The following is a 26,200-nucleotide window of genomic DNA, read 5'->3' on the forward strand; positions in this document are numbered from 1 at the left end:
GAGTGGCAGTTGTTAAAAGGACGATGAGGAGCCAATGCGCTGCCGCAAAGCGTTAGCGCACCCCGTGCTGCGGCTCGGCTCATGACAACAACCGCCCGTCTTTTCACCTGCAGCGCGTGTACGAAACGCACTCGACTGCGATCTCCGAGGGCTCGACCAGAGGCAGCTATGCCCTCTCCGACCTTTCTTGTCGCGCTGTTCCGCAAGCAGATATGGTACGCCCTCGACAACGGGCTCGACGAGACCGCGTGCTTCACCGCAGAGCGGCTGGTCGGCCAGGACCCCACCAACCTCGACAACGTGCATCTCTGGGCGCTGTGTCTCTACCGCATGGGACGCTACAAGATCGCCATGCATGTCGCCGAGGAAAAGGAGCATATTGGTTGCATATACATCATTGCTCTGTGTTGCCTGAAGCTCGGAAAGTTCAGAATGGGCTGCAGAACGCTGGAGTCACACAGGGCACTGTGGCCAAAGACCAGTCATATCTGTACGTGTCCTTGTGTTCGATTGCGATCGACGTCGTCTACTGACCATTGCTGCACAGATAACCACGGCGACTCGGATCGGCAGGCGTTGCCTGATTACGCAGCAGTTCAGTGTTTACTGGGTCATCTCTACAGACAGTTTGGCGACTCAAAAGAGGCCGTAGCGTGCTATTCTGCCGTACTCAGCATCAACCCGTTTCTCTGGGAAGCTCTTGATGGATTATGTCGGCTGGGTATGTATAGTCGCTAATCTAGTTGGCAAGACGCCTTGTATCTAATATGTGTTGCAGAGGTTACACTGAAGGTTAGTAATATCTATCGCGTGACGCCGGCAATGATGGCAGCCCGATCGACATGGTTCGACAATGTGGACGATCTCGGAGGGATTGAGAATTCCCAGAACCAGGATCCGTTCATGGACGGCTCTGCCTTACAGGCTGGCGGCGACTCGGCATCAAGACAAGCAACCCGCGCCGATAATTCGAACGACAACCAGCCGTTTGCGGTGGTTGGGAATTCATTGTTTCCGACTCGATATCACAGCGATGCCGCTGCAGACGCAGACGGCGACGTCGCGATGCACACCGGCGTGTTTACAGGGACCCAATCTGGTGCCGTCGCGACGCCAGCAATGGATACGCCGGTCGACAATACTCGGCCGTCAAGGTCCAGATCACGCGTACAGATACCCGACGCGCCGCGACGGATTACGTCGGCTAGATCTACAGTGGCGGAAACCAGCGATGGACGCCAAGTTGGAGACATGTCTCGGCGAAGTTCGCAGTTTGCTCACAACGCCACACCCACCGCTAATCCCAACGCACCACAACATACCGGGTCAAGTCTATCACGTAATCTAGGGAGCTCTATGCATGATGAGTCTGCTTCACCGCGGCATCAATTACCATTACTCACGACGTCGGCCTTACGCGGGAAGCTTCGGTCGTCGCTACTCAAGCCAAAACCGACAGGCACTGCAACTGGCACAGGCTTAGAAGGGATTCCAAATCGGCGGACGGGTGCTACACACAGCGACCAGCACAGCGTGAAGGTTGCCGCCGATGATGCCGAGCGCGTTGAGGCAGAAATGTGCATGCTGTCGCTATTTGAAACATTTGCTCACGGAACCGTGGCATTGTCGCGATTTGACTGCCACACAGCGCTACGTGACTTTCTTTCACTTCCCAAGAATGATCAGATGACACCGTTCGCGCTTAGCAAGATTGGGCGCGCGTATTTTGAAATTGTGCGATACAAGGAGGCTGAGGAAGTTTTCGTCAAGCTGCGCTTGATTGACCCAATGCGTCTGGAAGACATGGAGATTTATTCGACATTACTTTGGCATCTACGGAAAGATGTCGAGCTTAGTTTCCTTGCCCATGAGCTATCCGACATTGACCGTAACGCGCCGCAGACGTGGATTGCGATCGGTAACTCGTTCAGTCTACAGAAGGAGCACGATCAAGCTCTCACTTGCTTCCGAAGAGCGGCGCATCTTGATCCCACTTTTGCCTATGCGTACACGCTGCAGGGTCATGAGCATGTCTCGAACGAGGAGTACGAGAGCGCACAAAACTCCTTCAGACTTGCCATGCGTGCCGAATGGCGGCATTACAACGCGTGGTACGGCATCGGCATGTTGTTTTTGAAGACGGGCAAGTTTGAGCTGGCGGAGCAGCATTTCATACAGGCCGCCAGGATAAATCCCGGCAACGCGGTGCTGATATGCTGTATCGGAATGGTGCTCGAGAAACTTCACAGGGACGACGAGGCGTTGACACAGTACGATATCGCGTGTTCGCTGCAGCCAATGAGTGCTCTACCGAGGTTCAAAAAGGCCAGGTTGCTCATGAGTATGCAGAAATACGATGTACGTGCATTTTTCAGGGTTAACAACTTTCGCTGATGTACTAACGTCCCATATTTTAGGAATGCATGAAGGAGCTACAGATCGTCAAAAATCTCGCCCCGGACGAGTCGTCGGTGCACTACCTTCTCGGCCGACTATGTAAGATCCAAGGCAACAACCAGAGCGCAATCCGCCACTTCACGGCTGCGCTAAACCTGGATCCGAAGGCGAGCCACGTCATCAAGGAAGCGATTGAAGGGTTGGACACCGAGATGGGGCCATGACGCCGGACTGGCGCGGGAGGTGATTTATAGATGTGCGCTGTACATACAACTAGTTACCTTTAGTTAGCTGCGGGCGATTGGGGGACCGTGGCGAGGGTCTACGGCGGCATGGTGTTTTCGTTGGGTTTATCCACTCTGTACTCTTAGCTCGCAGCCCACAATGGACATGCTGTGATTCAAGCCACCGCCGCTGAGACAGAAGACAACGTCCTGCAGGCCGCGAAGCTTTCCGCTACGCCTTGTTTGGACAACGACCGAATGCCCAGTCCGCGAAAGCTGTGTATAGTTCAGCGCTGCCTCTTCCTGCTGCTGTAGGGCAGACCTGTCGCTTCGCTATTATAGGCTTAGGGCTTTACAAGTATAGACATGCGGCTCGCAGGTCCCATCGGCTCTCTAGCCTGTACATCCTGTGTCTAGTATTGTGAAATCGGATTTGGTCCTGAAATGGCGCAGGATACGACTGCCGAGGACGGGAGCACGCTCAAGCGTTCTGCCGAGGAGAATGTCGAGGGTATGTGTCACGTTGTGTGGGCGGCGCTGGCGTTGGTGATGGCAAGGCTGATGTGGAGTGCATACAGAACATGGCGATGAAGCTGAATCGTCCGACGACGACGATGCGTTCGGACCATCCTTGCCTTTGCCGGACGAACCGCGGAAGCGGAGGCGAGGTGAGTAAGATTTTATTGTCGTTAAGGACTCCACTGGCTAATCCGCTGCACATAGTCCTCAAACATGAGAAGGTGTTCCTCGACGCGCTCCCAGCATTTGCGAGATATACAAAATCCTACATGCACAAGGATTTCCTAACGCGTGTGACTGTCGCAACAGATACAAACTTTGTTATAACAGCCTCCGCGGATGGGTACGTCAAGTTCTGGAAAAAGGGCGCGCGGGGTATTGAGTTCGTGAAGCAGTACCTCGCGCACAGCGCCGTGGTCGTTAGTAGCGATGTCACAGTCGACGGCAAGCTGTACGCGAGCGCGGGTGCGGATAAGAGCGTGAAGGTGTTTGACGTGGTTAATTTTGACATGATCAATATTTTCACCCTCCCGTTTTCGCCAGGGTGCGTGTGTTGGCTGCAGCAGAGGAACCAGCCGGAGGCATATTTCGCTGTGTAAGTTGCCGTTTATGAGTTTATTTTTCCAGGTATATACAGGCTCATGTGTGATCAGGACGGATAAAAACACCTCGAGGATATTGATTTATGACGCACGCAGCGACTTGGGTGAGCCCGTACTTGCAATCCCGGAACTTCACAACAAGCCTGTGCAAGTGATTGGTTTCAACGCGCGTTTCAACTGTGCCGTCTCCGTAGACGCTCTAGGAATGATGGAATACTGGCGTCCCAATATCAGTGGCGTGAGTACCATCGCAGCAGCAACAGACTTTGATAAGCCCGCCGACGTGTTCAAATACAAGAGCGAAACAGACCTCTACGAGTTCCGCAAGGCCAAATGCGTGCCTACGTGTATTGTGTTCTCCGGTGACGGGCGGCGCTTCGCGACACTCTCGGTACCGGATCGGCAGGTACGCGTGTTTGATTATTTCTCTGGGAAGTTGCATCGTAAATATGACGAGAGCGCGGCGGTGGCGGGTGAGATGCAGCAGTCCGGTACTGCCATGCGCACGCTGGATGATATCGAGTTTGGGAAACGCATGGCGGTGGAGCGGGAGCTCGAGCGGGAGGAGAGTCAGAGTGGAATGAATGTGCTGTTTGACGAGTCGAGCAACTTCATTCTATACGCCACGTATCTCGGCATCAAAGGTAAGCTGCATCTGCAAGTTATAGTGTTTGTGTGGCTAATGGCATGCAGTTGTGAATCTACATACGAATCGATGCGTACGATTACTCGGCTCAGAAGATAACCTGCGATTTCTCAATATTGCTCTCTACCAAGGCGCGCCAGCTCGCAAAAACGTCCTCACACTCGACATGGCCGCCTCCGACAACACGCTCGTGGCTGAGTCCTTATCACTCGACCCAACTCTCGTCGCGACCGCTGTCGGCAAGAAACGGTTCTACCTCTTCTCCAACCACGACGGCGAGTTTGCACAACTCAAAAATGAGCGCGACGTGTTCAACGAAAAGCCAACGCGTCTGGACGTCAAGACTACCGACGCAGTCTCACGCAAAGCAGCCGCCGACTCCGCCGCTGCTCTCGCGAGCAAGGGCGTCACGTTGCACACCACACTCGGTGACATACAAATGCGTTTATACCCCGACTACGCCCCGCTGGCTGTTGAGAACTTTGTCACGCTGTGCAAGCGGGGGTATTACAACTCCACGATATTCCACCGCGTCATCAAGCAATTCATGATACAGGGTGGCGACCCTGAAGGAGACGGCACCGGCGGCGAGAGCATGTGGGGTGCCGAGTTCAAGGACGAATTCTCACCCGAGCTGCGGCATGATCGGCCATTTACTGTCAGCATGGCGAATGCAGGTCCGAACTCAAACGGATCGCAGTTTTTCATCACCACGGAGAAAACGGTACGTGTTACTTTCTGTTGAGTTGTTATGCGTGCGATATTAACGGGTCATGAACAGCCATGGCTGGATAACAAGCACACCATCTTTGGACGCGTCGTCTCTGGAATGGATGTTGTCAAACGCATCGAGGCGCTGCGGACGGATAAAAAATCTGACAGACCAGAGGATCCTCCTGAAATCGTGTCGACGACGGTGTTGTAAAATACGAAATAGATTTTTTTACATTTAACAAAGTCAGACATTTTGTTTAAAACTCCAGGCAATCATGCAACAAAAATATACTATTGTACACGCAGACCAGTCGCAATTGCTGCTCTATTTTCTTCTTACATAAAGTCAGGCCGTTGAAAACAAAGCACCCAGCGAGGACGACGGTCGCTTTTTCCGCCTAGCCTGATCCGACACAATACTCGCGCGCTTGTTTTCCGGGATCGTGCTTCCTTCGTCTTCGGGCTCTGAGTCTTCGGCGGAATCTGAGTCCGAGCCGGAGTCCGACTCAGATACAGACAGGTCGAAATCAAACGTCGATTTTTGCTTCACACTAGCACCAAGTGCAGACATTTCTCGCGTCGTAACGGTTCTGCCCTTGATTCCCGGTGCAACTTTTCGTCCAGGAGTTGAGGCTGTGCGAATGCCGGTGGTGCTTTCGCGAACATCAGGAACTCCTAAATTTGCAAGTTCACTCAGTGAGCGAAATGACGGAATTCGCTTTTCCAGACCCGATACTCGTGTAAGCGGGTTCGCGGCCATGGCTGGTTCCGCACTAGCCGCGAGTGAAGGAGTGTGAGCAACATTCTGCGACGACGCGGACCTGTACGATTCATGCTCGCTGTCGGAGTATTCTTCAGAGTCGCCAATATCGGCATTGGACCCGTCGTCCGACTCTGAGTCTTCATCGGATGGTGATGACGACATACGTCGGGTAGTCGACGGAGTTTCAGAAGAAAGGGCTGTTGCTTCTGCCGATATTCTGTTTTGGTGGTGAGGAGGCACGGCATGAGTAGCAGGTTTTGCCGTTCGTGCCGAGGTGCGTGCAGGGGAGGAGGGGGAGCTCTTCGGTGCCGCTGGGGAAGATGGCATGCGTGGCTTCATGGCAGCTGAAATGCGGTTAGAAACTTTCAGTTGTGGCGGAGGCGGTGGCGGGGGAAGCGCTGGTAGAGCAAACTTAGACTTGGCTGCAGTCTTGAGCGCAGGCGGAGATGGCGATGCTACGCGGACGGAAGAATTTGAGACCGTAGTCGCGTCGGTGTTGGTCACAGCTGCGGAGGACTTTTCCGAGTCCGTTTCGTCGTCCTCATCCGCGCTCGTGGCCGAATCTTCATCGCTGTGGTCGATATTGTCATCGTCTTTCTTTGGTACCGCCTGCTTGGGAGTCGGTGTCTCCGCCGCCTTCTCCTTCTCGGCTTTCGCTAGAGCCGCCTTCTCGGCCTTGACACGTTCAGCCTTCGCAGCCTTCTCTTGCGCAGCCCTTGCAGCCCGCGAGGCTCTGGCCTCCGCTGTCTTTGCAGCTTTCGCGGCCTTCGCTTCCGCGGCTTTCGCAGCCTTCTCCGCAGCCTTTGCAGCCTTTTCTTCCGCAACCTTTGCAGCTTTCGCGGCTTTTTCCGCAGTCTTCGAGTCCTTCTTGTTGATCTTGTCGACTTGAGACACTGGTCGCTTAACTGGCGCGGTTGCTTGAGTCGGCGCATCAGTTGCCGAAACTCTGGTCGCAAGCTTCACCGCTGGTACCAGCTGCTTTGCGCCAGCTGTAATTGGCTTTACCGTGGGCTTTGGTGTCGTAGGAGCTACCGGTTCTGGTTGAGAGTTGGGCACCTCCACATGGTGGGATGGCGATTCGGAAACCGTAGTGTGCGTAGCAGTCGGAACCGGCGAGGACGGGATTGGCGACTCTTGAAGTTTGGCGAGTTGTGCCGGCGCAGACGAGAGAGGAGCCGTGGCAATAGATGTATCGTTAGGGGGTGTCTTGTTGCGTTTAGCAAGGGCTGGGGTTATAGCGGTAGCAGATGTAGATGCTAGAGCAGGTGCTTTTGGGACTGGCGACACGGACGTCTTTGAATTCTGCATAAGCTGCTGCCGTTTCGCTGGTGTCGGATGGACATCAGCCTCACCGGTAGACTCAATGGAGAGCGCTCTCTTAAGCGGCGCGACACTGCTTTGAGAGAGAGACGCCGTGGTGCTTATCTCCTCAGTATCTGCAAGCACACGCACAATAGCAAAATCTCGGAAAACTTCGGCGACCATGTAATCATCATCAAGATCAAAACCTTGCTCGTCCCGCAGCGTCTTGACACGCAATGGCCGATGGTAGATGCGCGCATAGCGTTCGGCGAGTTCGAGTGCAAGTGCGCGCATGTTTGTCGCCGCCGAGGTAATGTGTACAAACTTTGCAGCAGCGTATGGCGACGGTGGGACGAGCAATGGCGGAGGAAGGGTGCTGGCGGGTGACGGCGCGTCCGAGACAGTCGGGTTGCCTGGAAGCAGCGTCGAAAGATGCGGACGGTCGACAAAGACGCGGAGACGCATTCGCGGAGTATCGACGACGTCAGATGCAGTGAAAGCCAGTAATGGCGTCGCGCCCGAGGGCTCTGGAGAGAGCATTGCGTGCGCAAGCTGGGGAGCTGCTGTGGTGTACTGCCGACGGGTTCGCGAACTCGAATTTGTGATCGTGGAGTAAATTCAGCCCTAACCCCTAAAGCTCTTAGTGCCTCCGCCATATATAATCACCCTAACCCCGACTGATACCCCAACACTGCACGTGATAGTCATCGTTCGTGCTCGTTCAGCGCGCATCGCGACTTCGCGAACCTCTCCACCCGCCTCTCACAACCCCCCCTCTTGCCCCTCCGCCGCGCCCGCCTCGCCGCCTGTCTGGCATGGACATAGGCGTGATAACGTCTGTTGTGGTAGCTGTCCTTGTATTCGTCATGAGCGTCAACGCACTCGGCCTCGTGTTTCGGCCCCTGCAGTTCTGGGGCCGCTTCTTTTTGTGCTTCCTCTCGATGTGCGTATGCGCCACGTACGGAGTCATTGCCTCGATCGTTCTGTCTTTGCTTGGCAAGCGCTCTCTTTCACAGTGGACTGCTGGCCGCGCATTTTACATCCTCACCAGCCGGATCATCGGTCTGAGAGTCGAGATGCAAAATGAGGAGGTTCTGACGTCAACGCGACCCGGCATTATCATCGGGAACCACCAGAGCGAGATGGATGTGCTGATCCTTGGTCGGATCTTTCCAAAATTTTGCTCCGTCACCGCGAAGAGCTCGCTTCGGTTCGTGCCCTTCCTCGGCTGGTTCATGCTCATCTCAGGCACTGTTTTCATCGATCGCGGTAATCGCGGAAAGGCGATCAAGGCGCTCGACGGCGCGATCCGCACTATGCGCAAGCACGGACAGACGGTGTTTTTGTTCCCCGAAGGCACACGTTCGTACTTTAGCGAGCCGGATCTGCTTCCTTTTAAACGTGGCGCGTTCCACCTTGCGATCCAGTCGGGATTCCCCATTGTTCCTGTCGTGGTCTCGAACTACTCGAATATCTTCAACTTCAAGAAGCGCATTCTGAAGTCTGGTACCATCACCGTGCGTGTCTTGGATCCCATCAGCACGACTGGCCTCGGTCCCGACGACGTCGACAAACTCGTCGCTTCCACCCGCACCGCCATGCTTGAGGTGCTCAAGGAGATTTCCCCGGCTCCATCCGGCCCTTCCTCGACCACAGTTCCTGGGGTTCCCGTGAGCGAGGAGACGGCTCAACTACTGTCTCCTATTGCTGCATCCACAGATGCTGCGTCCACAGACTCACTGGAGCCGCGTGAGTCAATTGCCTCTGCACTGTCTGCTAATGTCAGCGATTCGCCTGCTGAAATGGCCAGCCCGATCGAGCTGGACTCGCGAGAAACTTAGTTGGCTACATATCCTATCCCTAGCTTCGTCATCTTACCTTGCCTCCTTCTCCTCACGTCCTCTCTAAACTGTATCCATATCTTTCTACCATCTACTCAATATCATTTGGCGCGCTCAAAAGAACTCTTGTTTGTTTATGTCTCCTGTACTTATATATCAGTCAATACATAGTTAGCATCGGGCTTTCTGATAATTTTAACAAATCTCACTTATATTTATATATAGTCGTGTACATTACGGAAACTGAATTAAAATCATAGTGCCATTGATACCACCTAACATACAACACGCCCTACATATCCATCTCCATATTCTCTCCATCATCTTCATAATCGCTAACTCCATAGTCATCCCCGTCATTAATAAACGACAACTTCGTACCTCCAGCATACGTTTGCCACACCCCAAGCGCCGAGTACTCTGCAATGCAGTCCCGCAGTTGGTCGTCTGTGAATCCCTTTCCAAGTACACGCTCTCTAATCACTGACATATCCCACCGCGAAATGAACCGCTCGCCATCGCTGTTTGCCATGTCGCGCACGATCTTGTAAATCTTCGACGCCGCAGTCGCGTCCATCTGCTCCACGTCATTGTGATTGTTCAATGACGACTTCGATGCGTCTAGCAACCGCAGAGCCTCATCCACGTCGCCAAAGATAACCTTGTCATCAAACCGTAGTCGTGCAAGCGCCTGCGCCATACGCAACACCGCTAGCAGAGTACGTGGCGACGTGTGTGTAAATTGCCGACGTGAGCCCTCGTCACTCTTCTGCTGTTGTCGCATTTGCACGTACGCGCCGACAATGTAGTTAGAAATCTCGCGCGGAACGACCGGACGCTTCTCACGCGCCCGCGAAATGTACTCTCGGATCATTTCCGGTTCAAGAGGTTCGAAATCCATATCTGGGTGTTTGCTGTGCATGTGAACATAGGCAACGTGACTAGCCAGTCGCTCGTCCTCATTGCGGTCAGGAGTATCCAACATTAGGAACAGAATATCAAATCGGGACAGTAACGCAGCAGGCAAGTTAATGTTCTCCACTGGCGAAATTCGCGGATTATACCGTCCATACAACGGATTCGCTGCTGCCAGAATAGAGGTACGCGCATTCAGCGTCGTGTTGATGCCGGCTTTACTGATAGAGATGGTTTGCTGCTCCATAACTTCGTGAATGGCTGTCCGGTCGGAGTCGTCCATCTTGTCAAACTCGTCAATGCAGCAAATACCATTATCAGCCAGCACCAGCGCACCGCCCTCCAGAACCATCTCATCCGTCACAGGATCTCGCATGACTGCCGCTGTAAGGCCGACTCCGGAACTGCCTCGTCCGGTAGTATAAACTCCGCGAGGTGCGACTTTGCTGATGTACTTGAGAAGCTGAGATTTTGCAACACCAGGATCTCCCATCAGGCACACATTGATGTCTCCCCGAATCTTCATGCCATCGCCGATCTCCTTTGTGACTCCTCCGATCAGCAGCAGAAGAAGCGCCTTCTTTACGTCTTCGTGGCCGTAAATTTCAGGCGCAATCGATTTCGCCAACTTGTCGTAGACGTTGCCTTGTCGCCGAAGCTCCTCAATCCGCACCGACATCTCCGCATTGCGCTCCATGGCGTCGTATTGCTTCTTGTACTGATAAACGTACTGCGCCTCGAGATAGGTGTCCGTTAGCAAGCCAGCTCTGAGTGCCTTAAAGCCAGTATATGGCTGCGGTAGAAAAATGCCGGCAATATCGACCACGTCTCCTGGTGCCACTGCCCGCACGATGTTGCCAGTGAAGTGAAGCGAAAGAGTTCGCGGAATGTGACCGACTGGAACCTGATCAGCCATTTCTTGGATCTTGACGTCCTGAAATGGCAAAAACTTCGATGCTCGCGTCGCCATAAACAGTTGCCCTTTCGTCTTGTTCTTCGTGCAAGTCTCCGACGGACACTGTGTGATCGGCGTAAACTGTCGTGCTTTGACTTCCTGAAAGACCTCGGATCCGCACTTGTCGCAAGTGTATGCGTTCACGATCAATGCTGGTTTCACGTCCGACACGCGAGTAACGATGCCACGCACTGTAACGAGCTTGCCGAGATGACTGCCCCGCATATCACGAACCGCCAACGCAGTTGGTGCTCGTCGAAATTGGTTGTTCGGTGGTTTGAAGTACAAGGAGTAGCGTCTCGTCAGCTCCGGTGGGAACACATCGTTCTCAACTTCAGGTCCGCCTTCCTGTCGGCGAGCCTCATTGCGCATCTTGCGCTGTGCGACAATCACATCCAGTACGTCGTCTTTGTAGTTGATGTCGATGGTTGGTTCTGGCATCACAGCGTCGATGCAATTCGAGAAAACATTTAGATATCGGTGAGTGTTTGACATGATCTGCGTGCATAACTCCGAGCGCGTGTTCTCGAAAATGTCAAGATCGTCAAGGTCAATCTGGATCGTCGACATTTTTCGGTCGGCAACTTTCTGCAGAATGTTCATGTATTTTCCCTTCTCGGGGTCGTTGTATATCGCCTCGGAGTCAGGCATGCTGTCGTCAAGCATGATGTCATCAAACTCCTGGCTCGGACTCTTGTAGTTACGCAGAAAATACGTGAGTCGCTCTGCGTTCTGCATGTCAGCTCTTTCGAACTACTTCGTGAGCAGCGGCGAACAGCTTACCCATGATCTCTTCGTAGTCCACCTGGACGGAAATCGACTGAAGCGAAGCCATGGCGATGTGGTGCCTTGGCTCAGGTTGCTGGAAGTGGTGCAGGTGGGAGGTGATGTGGAAGTGGAAGAGCGGACGTGAGGAGAGCAGAGTCAAGGGGCGAAGCCGAGCGCGGCTTCAATTAAACTTCCTAATTCGACGCGTCGAAAGTCGCGTTCAGCAAACCTTCAACGGAACGCGTCGCAGTGTCACAGTGTTACGCGTTTATGCGGCGTGACCCGCATAGCCATGTGCTCACGGTAAATCACAAGTCACAACCCCACACTCCGCCGACAAGCTCCCAACCTACCGTTAGTTCCTCGGTGCGCTCGCTAAGCTCTCCCCCCCACACATGGCGTCGTCAAGACCACCACCAACATCCACCACAACTTCGACCTCTGACTCTCTGGTGACAACACAGGCCACGTAGTGCATTTAACAGCGTATGCTGCCATGGCTTCTCATTCCGCAGTTGTTGCCTTCGCGTCCCTGCGATCATGTCTAGTCAATCTTCCTCCCGACCTGACGGCTCTTCTCCTGAACTCTGATGTGGTGAGTTCTCTATGATGTGTGTTCCTTGGCCCATTGATCTAGTCTAACAATGGTACTCGTCCACCAGATTCCTCAGAGCATTATCATCGAAATCACCCAGAAACCGTCCCGAGGTAGTGGCAGTGCCGCCAGGAAAGCCTTCGCTGGATGGTCTGGATTTTCGTCTACTCAACATGATGTGAGGCTAGGCTCAAGCTTCGTTGAAGTCGACCCTCTGTTCGCCAAATCTCTTGGGCTTGTGGAAGGAGCGAAGGTAACTTGTTTGGATTCTCGATTATTTTCACGTGTCCGTCATTAATCTATCTGTTGCTAGGTGACACTATCGATTGTGGTCAATCCTCCGGTTGCGAACGTCATCTATCTCGAGCCAGCCACTCCCCAAGACTGGGATATTGTCGATCTACATGCGCAATATCTGGAGGCAAATATGCTCTCACAAGTGCGTGCTGTCTCGACCAAACAGCCGCTGTTGGTATACCTCTCATCTGCCACTGTTGCGACTTTACTGGTCACCAAAATCGAGCCACCACTACCGCGTGACAGCGAAGCAGTTAAGATTTCCGCAATAGCCGAGATAATTATTGCACCGAAGGCTCGTACTCCGCCGACTACGAATGCGACTCCAAATACTTCTTCTGTCACTGTCAACGGGAAGCCAAATGGAACGACTGCCGAACGGAAGCGTACAAGCGTTGCCGGCAGCTCACGGCGCATGCCCGAAGTCGCCGCAAAGGCCATTGTTTTAAAAGCGATTGCGCTACCCCATTCATATTTTTCTACCGACAAAGCATTCGAGGACGCCAACGACACTACGAATACACGGCTAACTGTATATGTTGACACAGATGCATTGGACGGTGTCTTAAAGCCGACGGCTCAGCATGCGCTAGTGAGTATTTTCACTCCTCCACTACTATGTCCCGCCCAAGCGAAGCCGCCGGCTCCTTCCCTCCCAGCACTTGAAGATCCAGCTCAGCAAGACGGAAAGCCATACATTGCATCAAGGATTATTGTTGATGTCGTTCCATCTTCATCCATTCCATCAGGTTTTGTCGCGCTATCACCTCGTCTTGTCAGCACCCTCAATATCTCGGGCGGTAGCGTGCACAATTTTCTTCGAATACAGCAAGCTCCGAAGTCATTATCACGGCTACCAAGACGACTTATCATAGTGCCGTTTGCAGATCCTGCCAAAGTTGCAGTCGAGAAGGGCCGTAAATTGAGATTTACCGCTTCTGATGCAGATAAGCTAGACGAAACTCTTCGGGCGAGACTGATTGATGAGTACGGAATACTTAACGGTCCAATACAGAATGGCATGCGCTTGCCGCGTGTTCCCAATTCTCCGTTGTCGTTTGGTGGCATACTCGAATTTGAGCTAGCAGACGGGTGGATATTACCACCATCCAATACTGGCAAACCTGTCGCAGTTGCCATGAAACCTGAAATTGTGGTAGATGCTAGTGACATAAGCGAGACTCACTTGCTGCATAGTGTATCAAATACTTCCGGCTTGCCAAGATTGTTCGGCATTGACGACAAGCTTAGTCTGATGTTGAAAGCAGCCATGCGGGGCCAAGGAATTTTGCTATCTGGAGGCAGTGGTTCTGGAAAAAGTGCCGCGTTGCAAATTCTTTGCTTCAATCTGGACAACAGCTTAATCTGTAAGTAGTGACCAGTATATTAGGAGATTCTATCGACTAACAAGTGCAGATAATTTTCGTGTTCAATGCGCCGAATTGTCCGAAGAACGAATACCAGTTGTCAAGGACGCAATGGCAAAATGGTTTGCAGAGGTTTCGTGGTATGCGCCATGCGTACTGATACTCGAGGATATCGATAAACTAATTCCGGCAGAACTCGAGGTATGTATCTACTAGACAAGGCCAAAATTGTATCGCTGACGAAACAAATAGAACACGGATTCAACGCGCATTCGACAACTTGCAGAACTCTTTACAAATTTTGCGAAATCTACCACGGCATTTCGGAAAGCCAGCATTGTTGCCACTGCGTCATCTAAAGAAGGAGTACACGGCTTTTTGATCACTAGTCATATATTTACACACTTCATTAGTCTGAAAGCGCCGGACAAAGCTATTCGAAAGGATATCATCGCTGAGACACTCAGGCGAGAAAATGTTGATGTTTCCAATACCGACATCGATGTACTACAGATTGCAGATAAAGCGGAGGGTTATCTTCCAGGAGATATCATGGTCCTCACGGCGCGGGCAAAACACGAATCTCTTATTCGCACATTCAATGATCACCACGTGGACACTGCTGACACGACATCACTAAAGCAAATTGATTTTGAAAACGCCCTGAAAGATTACGTGCCAACAAGTCTTCGTGGAGTTAATCTCCAGAAATCCTCAGTTTCCTGGAAAGATATCGGTGGTTTGCGAGAAACGCGTCGCGTTCTTCTTGAAACGCTGGAATGGCCCACGAAATATGCACCTATATTCGAAAATTGTCCTCTGCGGCTTCGCTCTGGTTTACTGCTATACGGTTATCCGGGATGCGGCAAAACGTTTCTCGCCTCAGCAGTGGCGCATGAATGTGGTCTGAATTTTATATCAATCAAGGGCCCAGAGATATTGAATAAGTACATTGGCGCCAGTGAGAAGAGTGTGAGAGATCTGTTTGATCGTGCACAAGCGGCGAAGCCTTGCGTACTTTTTTTTGACGAGTTCGATTCCATAGCCCCAAAAAGGTATGTCTTTTGCTGTTGCTTTACTTTTTGAACCGGTGTGCTAACTTGATATTGTAGAGGTCACGATAGCACTGGAGTAACGGACCGCGTCGTGAACCAAATGCTCACGCAAATGGATGGTGCGGAAGGCCTTGAAGGTGTCTACGTTCTTGCCGCCACGTCTCGCCCTGACCTAATAGACTCTGCACTTCTGCGACCAGGGCGAATTGACAAGACTTTACTCTGCGACATGCCGTCACTCGACGATAGACTGGACATTCTACGCGTACTTTCTCGAAAAATGAAATTGAGTGATGACATATCATTAGCCGAAATTGCGAGAGATACAGAAGGCTACTCGCCCGCGGATCTGCAGGCCTTAATGTATAACGCGCATTTAGATGCGATTCACGATATCGTGGACAATCAGCACGACGAGAAGATCGAGGACAGCAATAGCAACAGCCTAATGGCAGTGTCGTCGGCAGACGAAGAAAGTCCTGGCCTGACTACGGATTTCTTTCAGATTACCTATTCATCAGATTCTGGAGCAACTGAAGATACGTTAGGACACGATGCGTCAAACGGTATCAAATCCGCATTGAAACAATATTCTCTCAAATCACAGGTGTGTTTACAGGATGCGCGCCTGATCTTCTGATTATCAGCCAACTGATGTCCTGCTAGATCGACATCGCCCTTTCAATCTCCGACGCTTCGTCTGCATCTCATGAATCTCACCCCAGCAACAAGATCTCTTCATTATCTCCATCTCTGCCACAAGCCACAGACCTCGACATCATCATTCAGCATTCGCATATCATCAAATCTCTGCAATCCACACAACCAAGCATTTCCGACCAGGAGCGAGCAACTCTACGCGCGATCTATTACGAGTTCGTATCTGGCAGAAACGGCGAAATGCCTTCCGGAACTGCAAGCTCAGATATAGGCGGACGAGCAACTTTGATGTGATCTAGTCTAATCATCATAGTTGATAGTTGACAGAATAGAATTAATTCATTATCTAATAGCAGTTTCGCGAGTATTTTGCTGCTTTTGAGTGCATAAACTTCTGCAATGTAATGTATGCTTAACTAGCAGGAAAACAAAACAAATAGTAGCTTAAACTCCGTCCAGAAACAATGAAAGGATAAACAACATAAACAACGCAAAAGCAGAAAACACCGTAAAACAAAATAGAAACTCAATGAAAGACCGGCACAAATTAAAGAGAATTATTACAAATAGTTTGGACAACATGCTGGTTTTTGGTCTTTCCACTAACTTCGGGGTGACGCTGACAGGTCGGTGAAGAGAGCAGACGGAGGCATAAGCTGAGCTATCCGGTTGTCATACTGCACTGGAAACTGCTCATATCCTTCGGATCTTCGCTTCCAGTAGCCTATAAGAAAAGCTCCACCGACGAGGAGACACATTATAGCTACTGAAATGGCCAGAGATATTAACACGACATAGCCGGACTTCATGTGATGCACTTCTATAATACAGTTGTTAGAAAAGAAAAGCATAAAAAAGCTGCACGTACTTACCTTCTTCAGTTACTGCTGATACAATGATCGACTTTGCTATCTCAGTTGATATCGTGAACACGCTACCCGCAGTTCCGTCGTCCTTAACAGTATATAAGAACGGTGTCCATGAGCTTCCATCGTATAACGCCGCAGAAACATGATCGGAATCGATTATTAAATCACCCACGACTAAGAGAATCCTATCAGATGGAATAATCGACGATGTTCGGCTATCATCAGCCGTCTTAAGGTTCAATAACAAGATATCGTAAATCTTGCTGCCATTTGATAGATCCGCACCAATGTCAGTCCAAGAATCCGACGCATACGCCCAAAGATAGTCTGTATTATTCAGATATGTTCCTGCAACGATGACGTCATAAATACTGTCACTGATCACGAACGCTTCAACAGGTCCCTGCAATTGGTTTGATTCCGTCCCAAGCATGTTCCACGATGATGTGCTAAAGTCGTACTGCGCCATGTAGCATTTCACGTAGTCCGATGTAGTCATGTTGCCTACAACAACAAGTTTGTTCGCATCCAGAAACTCGAAAGAAGTGATGTTTCCACTTAGACCATCAGCAACTGCGCTCCAGCTTCCCGTTTCCGTGTCATACAAACAAAGATTCGAGCACGATATGTTACCGGCAGTAGAAAACGATCCTGCAATGACGAGCTCACTGCTATTCGGCCGCAGTGTTATAGCATTGACCTGAACATTGTTACCACCTAATGCAGACGGTTGGGTTGAAGCAAATGAGCCCGTAATGGCATTCCAGATTGCAAGACCGTTCACAGTTGAAGAACCAATAGTTCCTGAAAACGCGCCACCGATAATAAACGATGTGTTTTGGTGGTTATAAACCACAGTAATAGCACTGTCTTCCGATAATTCGCCTTCACTCAGTCCACCTATAACTTTATCGCTGTCAAAGACCACAAAGTTTTCATAAAATTGATCTGCAGAATCAACTGTAAACTTTCCGCTCACTGCTGTAAAAAGTGTATCGTTCAACGTCATAAAAGAACCAGCGAATATCCCTCTCGCCGCGACATCGCTGAAAATATCAACAACAGCTCTCTTCTTCAGCGAACTACTTTCATCGCTCTCCTCAAATGAAAATGGCAGTCCTGACAAGTCCAAATCAGAAGTCATGATAGCACCGCTTGACGTGGAGAGAGATTCTGCAATAATATTTCCCACAAGTAGAGAAGCGCCATCCCCAAGATCAGCGGACGAAGACAAAGAACCAGTAAGATAAGGCAGTTCCAACGATGACCTCTCGGCCCACTCTTCATCTGATTCTATCCATAACGCAAACCCTTTACTCTTGATGGCATCGTCTTCTTCGTAGCCGTTGATTTCCGTGAAATTCCCATTGAAAGCCAGAACTGAGTATACCGAGCCAGAGATGTTGAGCGAAATCTTAACAACTGTATCCACCGGACCATTCAGGCCGGCATCAAGCGCCGTCCAGCTGCCATTTTCAATAGAATAAGATGCAACATAGAGGAGCTCTGAATCGTCGGCAGAGGCGGTAAAGTTTCCGCCTACCAGAACGCTGTTCTCATCTTGAGTCAGAGCAATAGTATACACCGCATCATCTAAACCACCATGAGCGGTGCCAAGGTCTCCCCCACTCGACAATGCGAAAAAGTTGTTCACCGAGTCGCCGGAAAATTTTCCAGCTACGAACAACGCAGAGTCTGTAGCAGCCAAGGAGTAGACGTAAGCACTGTCGTCAAGCATATTTCCTGCGCTGTTAACCGCCGTGTCGTAAATCACAATACTAGACGCGTTGGACGAAGTATAATTCGCAGCTTCATACTCAAATAGGCCATTGAGTCCTCCAGAGGTAGACGTAACAATAAACTGAACACTCTCGGCAACGACCGTAAAATTTCCAGATTGCCCTGCCAGCGGTGCAACAGTAACGGAGGGTCTGAATGAGTCATCATTTGCTTCCACATAACCTTCATAAATTATGTCGAACTTTTCGTAGTCATTGGTCTGATAAAGAGTACTGGACGTCGGAGCTTCGTCAGGGCTAGCGACCACTGTGATATTAACCCGTCCACGATACGAGCACGTATTGTCACCAGTACATCCCGGAGTATATAACAAGACCGAATAATTTCCTGAAAGTGTGATAGCAGGGTAGAGCGTTACTGAAATATCATCTGATGAACTTTCCGACACATTCGAGCTCAAGTATGACGTTCCAGATACCGTCGTAACATCCCAATCTCCAGTTGACGTTGCCTTGCTAATATAGTCTGCTGCAATACCGCACTCGAGCGGTTCATTGTAATCATTGATCGCGTATGTTAGAATTTCTGCAAATTGTTAGTTGTCCCAACTTGTATTACCACATTTTGACCATTACTCACTTTCTTGATACAACTGGACCTCTGAGAGACCACCAGCCGCTCCATAATAGTCCAAAATATCGATATAAAAACCCTCCATGCCAATAACATTCACAAATTCGAAGTCCTGGTAATCAGCCGTAGAAATATTTGCCAAGGGACAGAACGCGTCGCAATACGCCGTCGCACCAGTATCCGGATCTGTATATGTCAGGTTCAAGATACCATTTATCGGCTCGGCAATGAATCGAAAGGTCTTCGTGCCTCGACCATCAGCATCGGCATTTCTCAATCGGATTCTGGTGGGATAGGCGTAGTATGAGAATGAAGCATGCCACATTCCTTTTTGACCGTCTTCCAATAACCAGGTACTGTCCGACGCTGATATATTGCTCGCGCAAATCACGGACCTGGGGTCGCTGTAGGAGCTGTTCGACGTTCCCGAAACCGTCACGTTGGATACCTTAAGGTTGACAAGTTGAAGCTCTGAGGTAGTATACGTAATATCCGATGTGCTCGAAGTACCATTTCCTAGACCCGTGAATTTTCCGCCAAATACAAGATTGTCTTGCCAAGAGACAATCGAAGTAACGGGCCCACCGGTGAGTCCAGTAAATGGCACATCCGCCCATGATGACGACGAGATATTCCAGATAGCCACATTATTGTCAAATGATCCGCCAAAATAGACCAGGCGATTGTCTGTATCACAATACGCTACCAAAGCTTCACCCGATATGCCACTGTCTAGTGCGCTAATATCGCCGGACGTGGTATTAACTGCCGCGACTGAGCGTATCTCTTGACTCCCTAATCGCGTGAAATTTCCCGCAAGGTACGCAATGCCGTCTAGTTCACATATCGATCGAATATCCCCATCGCTTGCGTCTAGCTCTAGATATGAATTTGGCCGGGGGCTATAAATTAGGTAGTCGTCGGTCGAAGACGCGTTGTCGATGTCGAGATGGTTGTCGGAGTACTGGTTCACAGATATTCCCTTAAAATTGCCGGTAAACAAGATCTCGCCCAGGGATGCGAAATCAATATCCGGTAATGACACGGACTGTACTGAGATAGCAGCATCCACGGTGAGAATGGCCGCCGGCGCAAGCCATGCTAAAGAACGAAGTCGCATTTTCCTTGGTTCACGAGCATATGAGCTAGTGCACCTTGCAGTTGGAGAATTTTCGATGCAAGATCTCACGGAAGCACACTAGATGCTCGATTTTCTGATTCAGCTCGATGGAACGCGCGCGTAAAGGGAGGTAACTAGCGACTTTTGCCCGAAAACGGAGAACGGCGTGTCTGTATTCTGCTGCGGCGTTCCTAGAGCGCAGCCCTTGTATGGGGCTACGTTAGTACGAACTTTGTTCCGCACTCTACGAACCATCTTCACAACAACAGGGTTGCTCCGGCAACGCCCCTAGCCCTCATCTTCGCACTCTTCAGCAGTTCCTTACTCGTGCAGATATCGCCCAAACGCTGTTCTACATTTACAATATTGTGCTTACTATACAAAGTCATCCCCAAACACCAGTAACATACATCATAATACATGGATGAACGAATACAGCGCTCACTTAAAAGTGCCACCAACTGGCGAAGAGCAAATAATATTACAACAAAAATGCTCATGACCATACATAATCAAACGTTCGTATCGCCCGTCTTTGTTCTCTTGGGAGCAGGTTTGGACTTCGGACTGGTCTTTGACTGCGGCGAATTCCGCATGTCATCGTCGTCCCGCATGGACATGTCGCCGTCCCTCAATCCAATTTGGCTGTCCCGGGAAGACATTTGGCCGGCTTTGATAGAACTCAAATTGCTCACTCCCGAATTTCCCATTGCCATATCACGTCGACGCTTGTTCGCCATTAGCCGAGGACTGTTCATGCCGGGAGATTGCTGTCCGGGCGATGGGGTATTTAATGGAGAAGACACATTAAGACCGCCACCGATTGAACTATCCATGCCAGATCGCAGCATCATATCCATTGGCAAATCACCCGAATTGGGGGATCCGTCCATGCCTAATTTGTCATCGCCACGTAGATCTTTATCGTCTCGCAAGTCAATGCGGAAATCTCTCGAATCGTCGTCAAAGTCTTGATCCAAATTGTGATTCTGCATGTTTCGCGCTTGCATCGCCTGTACTTTCATTAGTTGTTGCAGGTGCTGCTGCTGTGACTGCATGGCCAACTGTTGCTGCTGCATAGCCAATTGTTGATTGAATGCGTGCTGATTTTGTAGTTGTTGTTGTTGTTGTTGTTGTTGTTGTTGTTGTTGTTGTTGTTGTTGCTGCTGCTGTTGTTGGGGTTGTCCATCTTTCGTAGCAGTTTTCACAAAGCTCATAAATGACTGCAGGGGACTGTCGTTGTTATTAGGCATAAAGTAAAAGTTTGAGAGATCTCGCATTTGCGTCAAAACCTGGGTAATTTGCAAAAAACGAGTTATGGCGTCTGTTGTTCCGTATCCATTGACCTGAGAGTTCGCAACTGCAGCGGCTGCGCTATTAGTTGACGGCGACTCGCCCGCACAAGCTGCCGCAACCGCGTCAGCCGCGACTTGACGAAGTAGGTACTCATAGTGATCCGTGCATTTAAATTCCAAAAGCTCGATCCGTAAGTTCGCGTTCATAGACACTTTTAATGATCCTTGCACCACAACATGAGTACCACTGGTAAACCAGTATATCATCGTCGCCCTCACGCAATCTATAAAATGCGCATCATTCGGAAGAAGTATTTCCGTCGGGTTCTCTGGGATCAATTGAACGCGTCGAACGCCGTCTTGAAATAGAGTGTGATAGTAGCGTGGTAGAACGGCATTAGGAACTTCGTATAGTTTCGGTACTCCTTCTTTGGCACTGACCACAGTATACTTCATGTTGCCTTGATCGGAATAGGACTCGTTCACGAATTTACGCCAATAGTCCATATCGCGCTGCTTCTCGGTCGCCAAACTGAGATTGTCGCAGAATGATAATAGTCTCATCAAACCAGATGTACCCATACTTTTACTAAACTCATTAGCTCCCTGTCTCACAAGCAAACGAATCTGAGACTAAGCATACCCTCGAGCTGCATTCTGGTTTGTCACAGCGGACATTCCAGGAACTGTAGACGACTGTGCAAGAAGCCGTGATTGCTGTTGCTGTTGCTGTAACAATTGCTGTTGTTGTTGCTGAAGAAACTGAGGATGTGAGGCGGTATGTTGTAGTTGAGTGGGCCGTTGTCCCAGCACTTGACTAGTATGCTGTTGAATGCCATGGCTACTCAATGCCTGCTGCGCGTTGGATACAGGAACTTGTGAGCTCTGCACTTGTGATACATGGGCTTGCACCTGTGACGGAAGTCCATGTTGCATCTGAGCCTGCGCAGCTTGCACTTGCTGTTGTGATTGCTGCTGCTGATGTTGCGATTGTTGCTGCTGCAGCTGTTGTAGAGGAAGATATTGCTGATTCGACATCGCCTGTATCTGCTGCTGTAGCACATGCTGAGGTATATTGGGATTCGATAACCGCATCTGTGCTGCGGCATTAGGATTCCGAAATTGAAATGCGTTCATTGCGCCTGAAGACAGGTGCGGAACTTGTGAGACACCCCCAGGTCCACCCACGCTCACAGCAGAGATGGGCACACCGACCTGGCTAACAGGAATCTGTTGCGCGTTCAAACCGGAAAGTTGTCCCGACGACGGTGTCACGCCATTTAGCATTTGCTGCTGACGCTGGCGCAGCAGCTGATACTGCAATAACTGCTGCTGCTGCTGTTGCTGCTGCGGTGTAAGGCCCTGTCTTTGTAAAAGCTGTTGCTGTTGCTGCTGCAAGAAAAACTGCTGCTGTTGCATGAGGGTAGGATCCTGTGCCCCAAAATTTCCCATCTTTGCTTGCCCGGCCAAAGAATCGGACGTCTGAACCACAAGCTGCGCGGATGACGGGGTCTGTGACTGCGGAGACGCCATGAACTGGACTGGCGGTACCGAATGCAGCGCTGACGGCGTGCGCAGCGGCTGCTGGCCTGCCGGTGAAGATGCGTTCATTAAGCAGTCACTAGACAAGACGTTAGACTTTACAGTTCCCTAGCTCCTCCAAGAATTACCAAGTAATAGCGAGAACTTGACAAATCAACAGCCTAAGTTGCAAGAGCATGTGTTATGGCCCCTCCTGCAAGCGAGTAGTTGTTGCAGCTCCTGACGAGAATGTGAGAGCGGAGACGTGGAAAAACTTGCCTTTAACAGATCACACGGTCTAGCGCAACAGTAATTAAGTTCGAGCGATCAGCATGTGAAGGACGAAGGAGCACGAGAAGAGGGCTGGAATAGATGCTCGCCACTCAGGATGCAATACTGGGGGGTGGAGGAGAGCTTGAACTCAATTTTTACGGGTCGACAGCCCAGGATTGCAAACATCGGCGGGCAGATATCCAGCGTAGTACTGTCGTCCGGGCAGCACATGTAATATATCAAGTACAGCCGGTTTCATTTTTATGAGCTATATACACGGCACTACTTCAACTCGCTCTACTTTGGCCGCTGCAGGGCAAGACGTGGTCGTACGGTGAAGGAACTCCCGCATGTAGGCATATGTAGCAAGGAGTGAGCCACTTAGGGAGATACTCATGCAGTTGAACACAATTTTTATGGCGTATTGGTCGTGTACACTTGAGCTCCATACAACCCAAACCCCATGCTCGCCCGACGAAGCTCTCCGATCACGAAGATGTGCTCGGCTCGCTCAAGCTAATTCTTAGATTGAGCTAGCAATATAGTCTTTCATGCTTTTGGCTTAAAGCTAATGCTTTTTCTGTATTAATATACTTTAATTTGCCGTGTTTATATTCTTGAAATCCGCTTGGGTTGGCTTACGATCGACAAGTTAGACCTCGCGAGGTCGTTGGCGTGACGGTGTGTGCATAGAGGGCTCTAGGGTTAGCAAATCTGCGTTCAGCCGCGTCCTTAGGGCTTTGAAACTTAAAAATTCTTTAAAACTACCTTGCTCGCGCTTCTCTTTCGCCTCTTTTTTTTTTTTCTTTACATCATCAGGTACGTTCAACCCTCATTCCCCATCAGCATTTGATCTGCTTAAGTAATTGTTAACATTTTCTATAGTAGTGGTTATACTTAATCTAATTATGTATAATTACAAACTGGAGCTGCATTCCAAGAATGCGCAGTTGAGGGTTTCGCTTTTTCTCAATAGGCTATCCTCCGTTCCCTGCTCCTGTGATTAATGCTGTTTTGTACTTTTTTGATCCTTTCGGTGCGACTTCTACTGTGCTCTCTTCCGAGATATTGCAGTGGAGGCGAGGGATTGAATCGACATTTCTTATGGTTGGCCAAGAGCATATAGCTCAAGGTTGGGTTGAGTCGAGGTCTATCCGCTAGGTATCACCCGCGCATATCATCGAAAGATGTCCTTTGTGTTAGTGGGCTACAATATACTTTGTAGTAATGATGTTTTCTTTCTGTAATTTATTACATTCTGGTAATGCCGATAATCCCGTTGTGTGACGATGAAGACTCTAGCAGCAAGCTATTTTATGCTTTCCGTTGCTTTGTCTTCTCAAAGATGGTTTTTATCATTTCGTTGCCAAGCTTTGTCGCATCCGCAAACCGTGGTGAAAAATATGCTTGTGTTCTCTCAAACTTATGCTGGTAGAGATCAAAGTGGCCAAACGTGATTATCTCGCTCCACGACTATTGCCATTGTCAGCTTGGCCTATCATCTTTGTTGTTAAGAAAATATGACAACTTACCCGCGCAGCAACAGTGAACTCCAAATCGTCCGCTCTGAATGTATCGTTTTCAAGCCCGACAGTGATGCAATCTTCTAAGAGGCCGGGCGACTGAAATAGATATTCTGTGACGCCAAGCCAAATGCGAAATAACGGAGTACTGCAGATCATGTGGTCATATGGTACAATGCCCAATTTCCACCAACAATCAACCATGGCTAGCAGACTCAAATGCGAATTTGGCGTTCTTGCTTCTGGAGGGACATTGGATAACGAGAACTTATCCAGCAAGTCATCTGAAAGCAAAAGCTCGTGATTTTCAGGTAGCCCTCCAAACACAGCTTTCTTTGCCGTGTACAAACGCTCCCGGAACTCGTCGGCCTTGTTCTCGATCATCAACGTAAATAACTCTGTAACTGATTTTGCGTATTGCAGAATTTGAGCATGCGCTGCAGGATTCATGATTGCCAGACCGGCATAAACGTGCCATTTGTTACAAAATATACGTAGTGAGATGTTGATTTTGACGTTCTCAATTCCTCCGACGTAACGAGGAACTTCCCACGGAAATTGATTATTTGCGTGCCAGGCCACGGCCATGCTCATGAAAGCCGCATGAGTCGCCGCTTGCGTGTCCGCGGTGATCTTGTCGTGCTCGGTCGCCGTTAAATATACAAACTGTGAATTGAAGCAGGACAGGACAGTGCGAACGAGGTCTAGCGATTGCTCTGATGCGCGATGCTTGATGAGAACCTGTGACGGATGTCAGAATGGGACTATAAAATGATAGCACGACCGAGCTTAACTTACAAGAGGCTGACCCCTCGTGTCCACATTTGGTCCATGTAGCGAGTGACATGAAACAATCTCCACGTCCTTTGGTAGGTGCTTCTCGAAGGCTGCAATCTCTGGCGCCTTACAGGAAGTCTGACCGCCGACAATTGCGCCAAGTTTCGTTGCTGTCAGTCGACACCGCCGTTAGAAACGTGTACATCATTTTGAGATAAGTGGCACTCACATGGTCCATACTGAGCAACGATACTATCGATATTTTCGGCTTCAACGGAGTAAATAATGTAGTCGCTCTGGCGCGAAACATAGTGTCCGTTCTCGAAAATAGTCACCAAAGGATCTTAAGTTGAATAAATTAGCATGTACGGTACCGAACCTAGCATTGGGCTAACTCACTATTCTGGTACTGTTCCGTTAGGCTATGGTATTTCTCCTGGCGGTCGCACGCGTTGATCCTAGTATTCTCAGGTCAGTAAGCAAACAGACGAACGCTACAACTAGCAGCGTCCGAGTAGTCTTCCACGGAATCATTAGCTCACTTCCATCCTGCAGCCGACAGTCGTCGAGCATACATCTGGCCCATATCGCCCATCCCAATGATTCCGATCTGAAATACATTGGGGTCGGCGGTCGTCGTGCCAGTCATGATGGCAACTCGGGAATAACACCGAATTGAAACTCGCGGGGTGACCAAAGTAGAGCTTAAGACTGCGCTATCTAGTGCTCGATGGTCGAATATTATGACTAGAAGTAGTCGGGCCCGAGTCTAGATTTCCGTCTGTTCGCGGTCGCGTGGACTACAAGGTTGAACAGAATATAGAGCTGA

The 26,200-nt window shown here is 50.1% G+C and overlaps 9 protein-coding genes across 9 annotated transcripts; 4 read left to right on the top strand and 5 right to left on the bottom strand.

Annotated features, from left to right (window-relative positions):
* The first annotated feature begins 19 nt into the window (after nt 1–19).
* V1518DRAFT_409239 (uncharacterized protein) lies at nt 20–2,796 on the top strand. Its single transcript, XM_066902317.1, has 4 exons — nt 20–490; nt 548–721; nt 779–2,358; nt 2,418–2,796. Exons 1-4 carry the CDS (start codon nt 82–84, stop codon nt 2,619–2,621), a joined length of 2,367 nt encoding a protein of 788 aa, XP_066762075.1. The 5' UTR covers nt 20–81; the 3' UTR covers nt 2,622–2,796.
* V1518DRAFT_409243 (uncharacterized protein) lies at nt 2,797–5,552 on the top strand. Its single transcript, XM_066902318.1, has 6 exons — nt 2,797–3,132; nt 3,200–3,289; nt 3,345–3,735; nt 3,794–4,386; nt 4,436–5,112; nt 5,170–5,552. The coding sequence occupies exons 1-6, from the start codon at nt 3,066–3,068 to the stop codon at nt 5,311–5,313; spliced, it is 1,962 nt and encodes a 653-aa protein (XP_066762076.1). The 5' UTR covers nt 2,797–3,065; the 3' UTR covers nt 5,314–5,552.
* Nucleotides 5,312–7,741, bottom strand: V1518DRAFT_409247 (uncharacterized protein). The gene has a single exon (XM_066902319.1). The coding sequence runs from the start codon at nt 7,705–7,707 to the stop codon at nt 5,449–5,451; it is 2,259 nt and encodes a 752-aa protein (XP_066762077.1). The 5' UTR covers nt 7,708–7,741; the 3' UTR covers nt 5,312–5,448.
* A 171-nt stretch (nt 7,742–7,912) lies between these two features.
* Nucleotides 7,913–9,211, top strand: V1518DRAFT_409248 (uncharacterized protein). Its single transcript, XM_066902320.1, has one exon. It carries the CDS (start codon nt 7,983–7,985, stop codon nt 9,006–9,008), a length of 1,026 nt encoding a protein of 341 aa, XP_066762078.1. The 5' UTR covers nt 7,913–7,982; the 3' UTR covers nt 9,009–9,211.
* Nucleotides 9,199–11,787, bottom strand: V1518DRAFT_409250 (DNA replication licensing factor MCM7). The gene is made up of 2 exons (XM_066902321.1): nt 11,662–11,787; nt 9,199–11,603 (listed from the first exon to the last, which is right to left on the bottom strand). The coding sequence occupies exons 1-2, from the start codon at nt 11,711–11,713 to the stop codon at nt 9,301–9,303; spliced, it is 2,355 nt and encodes a 784-aa protein (XP_066762079.1). The 5' UTR covers nt 11,714–11,787; the 3' UTR covers nt 9,199–9,300.
* On the top strand, nt 11,758–16,091 carry V1518DRAFT_409251 (P-loop containing nucleoside triphosphate hydrolase protein). Its single transcript, XM_066902322.1, has 7 exons — nt 11,758–12,241; nt 12,309–12,494; nt 12,555–13,905; nt 13,955–14,106; nt 14,158–14,960; nt 15,018–15,567; nt 15,627–16,091. The coding sequence occupies exons 1-7, from the start codon at nt 12,143–12,145 to the stop codon at nt 15,912–15,914; spliced, it is 3,429 nt and encodes a 1,142-aa protein (XP_066762080.1). The 5' UTR covers nt 11,758–12,142; the 3' UTR covers nt 15,915–16,091.
* On the bottom strand, nt 15,934–20,177 carry V1518DRAFT_379526 (cortical protein marker for cell polarity-domain-containing protein). Its single transcript, XM_066901635.1, has 3 exons — nt 18,869–20,177; nt 16,493–18,814; nt 15,934–16,440 (listed from the first exon to the last, which is right to left on the bottom strand). The coding sequence occupies exons 1-3, from the start codon at nt 19,980–19,982 to the stop codon at nt 16,223–16,225; spliced, it is 3,654 nt and encodes a 1,217-aa protein (XP_066762081.1). The 5' UTR covers nt 19,983–20,177; the 3' UTR covers nt 15,934–16,222.
* A 126-nt stretch (nt 20,178–20,303) lies between these two features.
* Nucleotides 20,304–23,197, bottom strand: V1518DRAFT_409257 (LIM-domain binding protein-domain-containing protein). The gene is made up of 2 exons (XM_066902323.1): nt 21,921–23,197; nt 20,304–21,866 (listed from the first exon to the last, which is right to left on the bottom strand). Exons 1-2 carry the CDS (start codon nt 22,886–22,888, stop codon nt 20,495–20,497), a joined length of 2,340 nt encoding a protein of 779 aa, XP_066762082.1. The 5' UTR covers nt 22,889–23,197; the 3' UTR covers nt 20,304–20,494.
* A 1,092-nt stretch (nt 23,198–24,289) lies between these two features.
* Nucleotides 24,290–26,197, bottom strand: V1518DRAFT_409259 (uncharacterized protein). Its single transcript, XM_066902324.1, has 6 exons — nt 25,914–26,197; nt 25,771–25,829; nt 25,601–25,714; nt 25,393–25,541; nt 24,604–25,335; nt 24,290–24,544 (listed from the first exon to the last, which is right to left on the bottom strand). Exons 1-6 carry the CDS (start codon nt 26,018–26,020, stop codon nt 24,386–24,388), a joined length of 1,320 nt encoding a protein of 439 aa, XP_066762083.1. The 5' UTR covers nt 26,021–26,197; the 3' UTR covers nt 24,290–24,385.
* Between the last annotated feature and the right edge of the window lie 3 nt (nt 26,198–26,200).

Source organism: Limtongia smithiae (assembly GCF_038497785.1).
Source record: "Limtongia smithiae strain NRRL Y-17922 unplaced genomic scaffold V1518scaffold_1, whole genome shotgun sequence".
In the NCBI taxonomy this organism is placed as follows: Eukaryota; Fungi; Ascomycota; class Lipomycetes; order Lipomycetales; family Lipomycetaceae; genus Limtongia; species Limtongia smithiae.